Source organism: Eurytemora carolleeae, unplaced genomic scaffold (genome assembly GCF_000591075.1).
Source record: "Eurytemora carolleeae unplaced genomic scaffold, Eaff_2.0 scaffold665, whole genome shotgun sequence".
Classification (NCBI taxonomy): domain Eukaryota; kingdom Metazoa; phylum Arthropoda; class Copepoda; order Calanoida; family Temoridae; genus Eurytemora; species Eurytemora carolleeae.
Genome location: NW_019396555.1, coordinates 93,638 through 103,453, shown reverse-complemented (window position 1 = coordinate 103,453; position 9,816 = coordinate 93,638). Strand labels below are relative to the sequence as shown.

The following is a 9,816-nucleotide window of genomic DNA, read 5'->3' as shown; positions in this document are numbered from 1 at the left end:
ATACAGGAGTGTGTCTAAAAGATAGCCTATTTTTACGGCCTGTTCGATGATATTTATAGTTGCATGAAAATCATGATTATAAGAAAACAGACAGTATAAATTACGTATTGTCGTCTCTGAAGTCTCCATGCGAATTGTGGGTTACACTATCTTGTGAAAATAAAAAATTCAAAGCTTTACATTATAATAACCCTACCTGCAAATTCTCAGGAAACTGAGGAATAACACTAAGATGATTTAAACAAAACCCTAATGTAATGCTTCCATTAGGGATGATGAGACTTAAATACAACAAAGTTGGAATACTCTCACCATTTAACTCAGAAATATATTTAAAGGGTACCGTGGTGAATCCGGCATACTCTATAAATGAAGGGTCACTTAAAATTACACCTGCAGAGCCCAAATCGTCCCAAATTAACGGGCGTATTAGGACGTTCTCTGTATGTTTCCGTACTCTCTAAAGTTTGTCCATAAGATATCACCCAAAGTATAGATGTCAACACATAATCTAATTTTACTATGCCATCTTTTTTGCCTTGAGGGGTCGTGTTGCTTGCCGTACTTTGGACGGCCACAGTCGGAGACGTCATATGTTAGAAAAAAGTACGGATGGGACGATTCGGGCCCCGTTCATTTCATGACAATGTTCTCTTAAAAGACGACATTTTGTTTCATTTTCCACCAACTTCTCATCTATCAACATGAAAGTATTTGATATATATATTTATTAACACAAATAATGACAATTAGCGTAACACGGGTGATATATTTATATTGTGACCGACGGGGCTCAACGAATAAATTTAGTATTTACATTTATCAAAAAGAAATTACTCGCCTTTAATCATTTATCTCAATGAAATAAGGATTCCAAAAAGTATCTACGCCCGCCCTCCTTTCATAGGTGGTGTTTTCCAAAACATAGATTTCAAAAACTAATGATTAAAAAGTCGTCTTCAATCTTAATCTCTGAAAATTATCGATATCTTTTTTCTCAGGAAGAGAAATAAGAAAATAAATATGGTTGTCGCACCGAAAACGACTTTTATCATTATTCATGAATTCACATTTACGATTATTGAGTACTTCCATCAACTCTACATTGTTCTGGCTATTGATCAAGAGACAATTTATCTTAAATAGATTATCACATTCAATTTTTTTGTTGAATAAAGATGGATAGTTATGTTTAAATCGGGACACTCAGAACTCATTCGGATTTAAGAAGAAATCCTTTTGATACTTTCTACATTTAATGATTTAACAATGTCCGGGAAAATGAAACCAAAAATTTATGAATAAAGGTTGTGAATTCAAGAAAAAAGAATAATCTTGAATCTGGACTTAGTTCTAAGTGAGATCACACCTCAAGTTCAACATTGTCTGGAGCAATCACGTTAATATACTATTCGTTATCAGTTAATTATCTACGAAGAAGTTTTTCCTCCAGATTTGCTCAGTGCACTTCATTGGAGATCAAGGTTTGTATTGAACCAACTACATGAAGCAGGATCAAGGTTTGTGTTAAACCGTGCACATGGAGCAGGATCAAGGTTTGTGTTAAACCGTGCACATGGAGCAGGATCAAGGTTTGTGTTGAACTGTGTACATGGAGCAGGATCAAGGTTTTGTGTTGAACTGCTGCATGGAGCAGGATCAAGGATTTTGTTAAACCGTCTGCCTGGAACAAGATTAAGGTTTGTGCTGAACCAACTACATGGAGCAGGATCAGGGTTTGTATTGAACCGTGCACATGGAGCAGGATCAAGGTTTGTATTGAACCGTTAACATGAAGCAGGATCAAGGTTTGTGTTAAACCGTGCACATGGAGCAGGATTAAGGTTTGTGTTGAACTGTGTACATGGAGCAGGATCAAGGTTTGTATTGAAACGTCTCCATGAAGCAGGATGAAGGTTTGTGTTGAACTGTGTACATGGAGCAGGATGAAGGTTTGTGTTGAACTGTGTACATTGAGCAGCATGAAGGTTTGTGTTTAAGTGTGTACATGAAGCAGGATCAAGGTTTGTATTGAAACGTCTCCATGAAGCAGGATGAAGGTTTTTGTTGAACTGTGTACATAGAGCAGGATGAAGGTTTGTGTTGAACTGTGTACATGGAGCAGGATGAAGGTTTGAGTTGAACATATAGCAGAATTAGCGCGAGAAGTTGATCTGAAATCAACGCTAGAACGGTAATATTAAAAGCTTAGTTTAGAAAGTAATCCAGGACGTCACCAGAGCGCTCTATATCAGCATAGTTGGTGCTCCTCCTACAGTTCCTACTAGGTCGGGCGGAGGTGGAAGCAGGAACAGATCTCTGTAGAACCTCTTCCTCAGTCTCACTCTCTTCCTCCTCCGAACTCTCTATATACCGACCCCGCTTGGCCGGTTTAGCAGCTCCGCCTCGACCACCGCGTGAGCCCCTTCCTCCGCCCCGCTTGGATTTTGGTTTCTTCCGCTCGTCAGAAGAATATTCTAGTTCGTCACTATCGTAGAAACGTTTCACTCGAGACCCTCCGCCCCGAGACCTTCCTCGGACAGGCTTCGCTCCGCCGCGAGGTTTAACAGCGGGTTTAACTTGTATTGGTTCGACAGTGACAGGCGGAGGAGAATCGGACCGAATGTCCGCGGGGGTCTCTTGAACAACTGTCTCTACTGGAGCTGGACTTGACGCGGAGGGGGCTACCGGCGGCGTGCGTATAAATTGAAAAAATTTCACCGAAAAATTCCAATCCACGTAATCGTCTTCTGGTAGAATAACCTCTTCCGTTACAGGCAAAACATTGTCTACGACGATTTCACCGTTAACAGCAGTGGTTGCCGAAAACGGCGCTATGGGTAAATCCGCCAGCTGCGCCATAATTGGAGCGCCGTCGGCGTCTACAATCGGCGTTATCGGTATAACATCGGCGTCCAAGGAAAGACCTGGTCTTGACAACGGATACTTGATCGCTAGAGGATCACCTTCGTCCTCGCTATCGTCAGAGACCCCAACGCCTTCACTAATCACAGGCTCCCAAGTAGCATCCTAGACAACATACAAAATTATTCATTTCAGTTTTGTTCAGGGATAAAAATGGGGGGGGGGGGGTTGTCACAGTGTCTTAAAACAGGCACAAAAAACAGAAACCTGGCTTAATAAACAGCACCAAAAATGGACGGGCAAAAAGAAGTTAAATTTATAAATCATAAAATTGTAAAAAAAAAGTAATATTTCGTACAAATTGAGTATTAATTTTAAATACAAAATATCGACTCATGACATTAAAATGTTTTTAATTTTTTTCCAAATTTTTCACTTTCCCAAAATCATTAAAAATTTTTCGAGAAAATTGGGAGAAAATCAACAAATTTTTGGGATATGGAATAAAACACTAACATATATCTGTAAAATATATAAAACTACAAAAATGGAATAATCGATGTAAGTTTATGTGAACCTGAGCTGGGAACTTTAGAATGGGATACCTTTGATCCCGACTGCTTAATCCAAGTAACCATTGTGGACACTTTTAATTTCTTGCTTAATCCACTCTTTTCTGAATAAAGTACAGAAAAATCTAAAACCGATTTTTTTCTGTAAATAGTAATCTTAAATGGCGCCCAATATTTCAAATTTTCCGAATTCTGATACGCGACTCTGACTCTTAATCCCGATCGGTTAATTAATCTGGAGATTAATAACAAGAGGAGAACAAACATTATTTAATCTTGAGATTAAGAAAAAGAGGAGATCAAGCATTGATTTCGATATCTACCATTCTCAAGCTCGCAGCTCTGCATACATAGAATTGTGTAGCAGATTAACAACAATACCTTTTAAACTTTGTGGCTGGGCAACAATTATAGAGACCATTTTAATTTTCACGACAAGAAAAAAAATTGGAAAAATTGATATTTTTCTGTCTAACGACACGACATTTTCCTCATTGTTAGCTAACTATAGGGTTAAAGGGTTTTGTTGTGAATAAAACATTGAACTCTACAAATTTAATTAATTAAGAGAACTGTCCCTTTTAGCTGTTAAAATGACCTGGTTTAGAACAATATCATTGGTGGATAAAGCTCTGAATTTTGGTGACTGAAGGAGCTGAATATAGAATCCGTCAAGGAAAAGATTCTCAAAGTAGGCGGGCTTATTACACACCGGACACACCCACTTCGGCTTCTTCTCATTCATCCTGAACATTTTATAATATAAGTTAACCATTTCAGGTCATAGGGGCGTTAACAGGAAGTTGGGATGGGTATTTTACTATTTCAGACTGAAGAAACATTTTAAGAAAAAATATTTCAGAAAAAAAGAAATATTTTTGGCTTCCGAAATATTTCAGAATAAAGAAACAATTCGGTATAAAAAAATACATTTTATATTTAAAAGCATTTCAGGATAAAGAAACATTACAGGATCTAAAGAAACATTTCAAATTCAGGATAAGGAAACATTTCAGGAAAAAGAAAAAGAATTCAGAAATAAGAAACATTTCAGGAAAAAGAAAAAGAAATCAGGAAAAAGAAACATTTCAAGATAAAGAAATATTTCAGGATAAAGAAATATTTCAAGATAAAGAAACATTTCAGGAAAAAGAAACATTTTAGGATAAAGAAACATTCCAGGAAAAAGAAAAACAATTCAGGAAAAAGAAACATTTTAAGAAAGAAATATTTCAGATTGCAGACATATTTCAGGATAAATTAACATTTTAGGAAGCCTTCAGAACTCAAAATCCTTGTGAATCTGAATGTTTTAAAAGTACTACAAAGATGACCAGAAAACTTTGAAATAGGAAGACGACGAAAGTTTTGACTTGAAATAGTCCAATGAGCATGGGACATAGCAATTGTGCAGTGTAAACAGACACATTTCACTTAATGATTTAAGAAGTGTTAATTAAAACATTTGATTTGTAACAAGATCAAATAAACTAAAGTATTGCTGTAAAGTCGTCTTCTCCTATTTCAGAGTTTTCTGGTTCTCTTTGTAGTTTACCGTAAGTAGGTGTCCACGTCGAAGCACTGTAGATGATCACATGTAGAGGATCGCGCAGGATAGGTCATACGCGCCATTCCTAACGGACACGCCATAGTAACCTAGACAAAATAAATAGAACAATGGAGATGATAATTATAGAAAAAAGTCATAACAAGAGGCGTATACAATATACACGGGGGGAAGGGGCTATTGGTGCTAAGCCATTCCCTCTTGAAGACTGAAAACTATTATTTTCAGAGGGGATCCAACCCCCCCCCCCCCTCCGAATACCAAAAAGAAATAAGTATATTTTTCTAGAAAAATCATTTTCCCTTTCCCATCTTCAACAGTTCTCTTTAATATTAGCGCGGAGGGGTCTTATCGCGTGTTATCGAAAATAAATTAACAAATTTAAGGATAAAAACATCCAAAAAAGGGGGGGAGGCAAACTTCGAATCCCCCCCCCCCCCTCAGGGATTCTAAATACATCCAACCCTGTTTTCCTAACCTTGCAGGACGTGGTTGCAATCTCGTCTGAATCCTTATCCTCGAGTTTAGATCTAATCAAAGCTTTGGTTATCTCAGGATCTCGTTGCCCTCGGGCCTTCAGGAACACAAGCAGATCACTAGGGGACAGTTTCTCAACTAAATAACCATGTCAATCAATCAATCAATCAATCAATCAATCGATGAAACAATCAAGGCCAACCAACCAACCAATGCAAACAAAGTTATTTTGAAAGAAGACAGTTTGTTTATAAAATAATGAATATATCAATCAATTAATCAATCAATCAATCAATCAATCAATCAATGATCAAAAATGAATTAACTTGAATAGTGCACTCAATCAATCAATACGTCAAATACAACCAACCGACGTTAAGATCAATCAATAAGTCAAATACAACCAACTTACGTGAAAATCGATCAATCAATCAATCTTATTGAAAAGTCAACAAATGAAAACTGAAAATTGGTAAAACAAATCAAAGTATCTTTTTTATTTTACAATTACCTAAGTATATGGAAACAGTGTGAAGAGAATCTGAAGGTGTCCACGTAATACTGATTTGGTTTAAGCAGGACTTAGTGTTCAGTTTACACAACGAGGTCACTATTAATGGTTTCGGCGGCCGCTTAGCCTCCATATTCGGTCGGTTGGCCGGAACCGGTTTAGGATTCGGCAGGGGACAGATCTAAAAAGAAAATCGTCAAAAATGTTGCAACTAAAAATTTTGAATAAAATTACTATTCTAAATCTATATAATAAAGCTCTTCGCTCATGTATATATACTTGTATTTATGTATAACTGGACCGAATAGGTTAAATAAGTTTTGAGGGAACCCATAAGTGCCTGGGGAGCAGCATAGACTAAACAAAAATTCGACATTTTTATTTCTTAAAAATCAAATTTAAAAAAAAAAATTCCATGGGCAACGCCTGGCACTTCTGCTAATATTACATACTTCTATATTATTATTATGGTTATCTATGTTTACTTCACCGGGGTTTTCACAATGTGGGCCCGATTGGCTGATCGGATTAGAGGTTTATTGATTACAAACACAGATGGTTTTAAAATGATGATGCAACAAAGATTTTGAACCGGGAATATAAGATTACAAGAGAGATTGTTGGACATAATACTGGTGAGGAAGTATACTATTCAATACAGAGTATATCTCGGTAGATCTGATAGATTTCACACTGTTTAAACACAACCCAGGACTGCATACTTCCACATATCTTTTCAGGGTTGTTATATCTCACACAATATTCGACCCCTAACTAGAATACATCCTCAAAAAATGGAGCAGAAAAAAAAAATTTTATTCAAAAAATATTTTATTATTTTTTTCCAGATGTCCGGGTATTGTATAAATAGTCTTTTTTAAATATTAATGCTCAGTATGTAGACACCCGTACCAACAACGTCTCATTTAAACAGTGTTTCGGATCCATATCATTTTGATTCGGATCCGGATCCGGATCCGCGGATCCGCATCCGTGATGATGGATCCGGATCCGGATCCGAGGTAACTTTTGATTCTGTGAATCGGATTTTCCCTATTAAATGTTATGCAAGGTTATAATTTATAAACCATAGTAATCCTAAAGTTAAAAATGTCGTCATTACTATTATATAAATGTAAACATTAAATTATTAAAGAAAATTTTGAAAAATTTTCGTCATGTAAATAATACATTTACGAACCATTTTGATTGGTTTATTCCATGGTTTTGGTTAATTTTTGGCGCTACCCGGATCCATATCAACGTTTCCTGATACGGATCCGGATCCGGATCCGACCAAATGATACGGATCCGACCGGATCCGGATCCGAAACACTGCATTAAAACATAGTAGATTTATACCGATTTTTTAGTTAAAAACCCAAGGCCCCGACATAATCTCATGTAAGTTGAAGTGATAATAATCAACTTAAATTTTTGAGAGCTTTGAACATCTCATTAGTTCCGTTAATCACGATTTCATTCAACGTGTTTCTGCTATGTCTAATGGTCGAGGGGTCAACCTATCAGTTTTAGTCTTTTTAAAGTAAAAATGTTGCGGATTTTCGGCAAAACACAAAAAGTACAGAATAACAGGATCTGCATTTATTTAGGATTCTGGGCTATGCTTAGGATCCGGATCCGTTGGATCTGCAAGATTTTGGCTTCCTGGATCCGGATCCGCAAAAAAATGCAGATCCACGGGGCAAAATATCAATAAAAAACTGCCAAACACAAAATTTACTCTCAAACCCCAAATCTGAACTTTTGAAAAAAGACAGATTATAAAAATGTCCTGATTTCTGAATGGTTCATCAAGTTTAAGCATAAAAATAAGCGAAAAAAGACTATTTGAAAACTCTGCATTGTTAAAAAAATTTAGTAAATTTTATGGAAATAACCTGGATCCAATTTTTCCAGTGCGGATCCAGGATCCGGATCCGCATCAGAATTAAATGGATCCTAAGCACTGATTCTGGGTGAGTTTTTAATGGGTATTCTCCATATTTTGATACATAATAGTTTGAGTGATAACAAGAATGAATTTGAGACAAAGTTATTTCTTTGTTAATTGAATAAAAGAGGACATTTTAGAACCATGTTGACTTTAAAATGTTTGCTTTGGGACATCTACACTCTAGATTTCGGAGCAAAACAAGAATTAAAGACTCAAGGAGTGTTAGGAGAGGTAAAAAATTAACATTTTTAATCTATTCTTCTCTTTTCAATTTTGAAAAATTAAAATAATCATGCTTTATGGTGTTTATTTGAAAGAAAATAATTGGGAAGGGGGGGGGGTCTGTTTTAGTATCTTTAGAAGGAAGCATGAAACATGTGACTGAAATACAATACATTTGATCAAATCAAATTAAATCAAGCTTAAATCTGAAAGGGAACCCAATGTGGAACTTTCATTTCAGTAATCCCAAAAGTTATTTAATAGCGATAAAACCTTTTTTAAGTTTGCGTTCTTTCAGCAGAAATGCAAAAAAATTACATTAAAAAATCAACGTTTCTTAAAACTTGTTTGTATTGGTACTTCAAAATTCATCTATTTCCCCAAGTCAGCAAATAAAACCCTAAAAAACGTAAAAATTATTTTGAAAAAGAGGTGGGTGTTGATATTTCAAGAAAAGATACAAAAACTTTAGTTCTGGGATATTTTCTATTGAAAATCTTATCATTGTTTGTATGCCTAGGCGAACAACTTGTTGAGCGGATATTTGAAGACGGATCCTAATTATCCTTTAAGGTACAACTTTTCGACGTAGCTTCCATCAGTGCTAAGAATCCATTTAATTTTGATCCGGATCCTGGATCCGCACAATAGAAAAAGATGGATCCGGATCCAGGTAATTTCTTTCAAGATTTACAGCATTTTTTTTTCACAAAGCAGAATTTTCAAAGGACCTCACTAGTCTCCTGGAGTTTGTAATAACTCTTGTAATAATAGAGATAAATGGTGCTAACTTTGCACCTATATTCTTTTAATCCATAAGGGGCATAACAAAATTTCAAATTTTTTTTTTCTTGATCAGGGGCGTAGAAAGGGGGGTATTTGGCCCAAAACAGGTATTTATATATATAAATATTTTTTTGCCGATGTATCATTATTGTTTTCAAGATTTTAGGTCTGACAGAATATTAGACCATGAGAAAATAGCCTAACAAGGACAGATTCAGCTTGCAGGAGGAGCCCTGTATGGTTCAGGGGCTAAAAAGCCAACAGTCAGGGGGGTCCTTTGATCCACATCAGACTCCTGAAAAATGAAGAGGAATCAGTGCCAATAATGCAAAATTAAATAAAAAAGGCAAGTAAAATTCTAAAAATGAACCATTTTTATCAACAGGGGCGCCTAGAAATCCAATATCACTGAAAACCCCCCTCTTGTATTTCATTAGTCAAAAACTAAGAAAATAGTAATTTTAGATTATTTTAAACCATACTATCCTTTAGGAAGTGTCCTCAATAGCTTAAAGATCCAAAATGAACCATTTTTATCAACAGGGGCGCCTTGAAATCCAATATCACTAACACCCCCCTCTTGGATTTCATTAGTCAAAAACTGAGAAAATAGTAATTTTAGATAAAAATGGTTCATTTTGGATCTTTTAGCTATTGAAGACACTTCCTAAAGGATAGTATGGTTTAAAATAATCTAAAATTATTATTTTCTTAGTTTTTGACTTAAATACCTGTTTTGGGCCAAATACCCCCCTTTCTACGCCCCTGATCAAGAAAAAAAAAATTTGAAATTTTTTTATGCCCCTTAAGGATTAAAAGAATATAGGTGCAAAGTTAGCACCATTTATCTCTATTATTA

General features: G+C 35.7%; 1 protein-coding gene across 8 annotated transcripts in view; it reads right to left on the bottom strand.

The window, feature by feature from the left end:
* Positions 1-708: 708 nt before the first annotated feature.
* Positions 709-9,816, bottom strand: part of LOC111705423 (E3 SUMO-protein ligase PIAS4-like) — a 22,667-nt gene continuing 13,559 nt past the window's right edge. For all 8 annotated transcript variants that reach the window (XM_023477977.1, XM_023477970.1, XM_023477976.1 and 5 more), the window contains 5 exons: positions 5,993-6,173; positions 5,483-5,619; positions 4,993-5,093; positions 4,036-4,183; positions 709-3,030 (listed from right to left, as the gene is read on the bottom strand). In XM_023477977.1, coding sequence (XP_023333745.1) covers positions 2,209-3,030; positions 4,036-4,183; positions 4,993-5,093; positions 5,483-5,619; positions 5,993-6,173 — 1,389 coding nt within the window. In that variant the 3' untranslated portion in view covers positions 709-2,208. The remainder of the gene's footprint in view (positions 3,031-4,035; positions 4,184-4,992; positions 5,094-5,482; positions 5,620-5,992; positions 6,174-9,816) is intronic.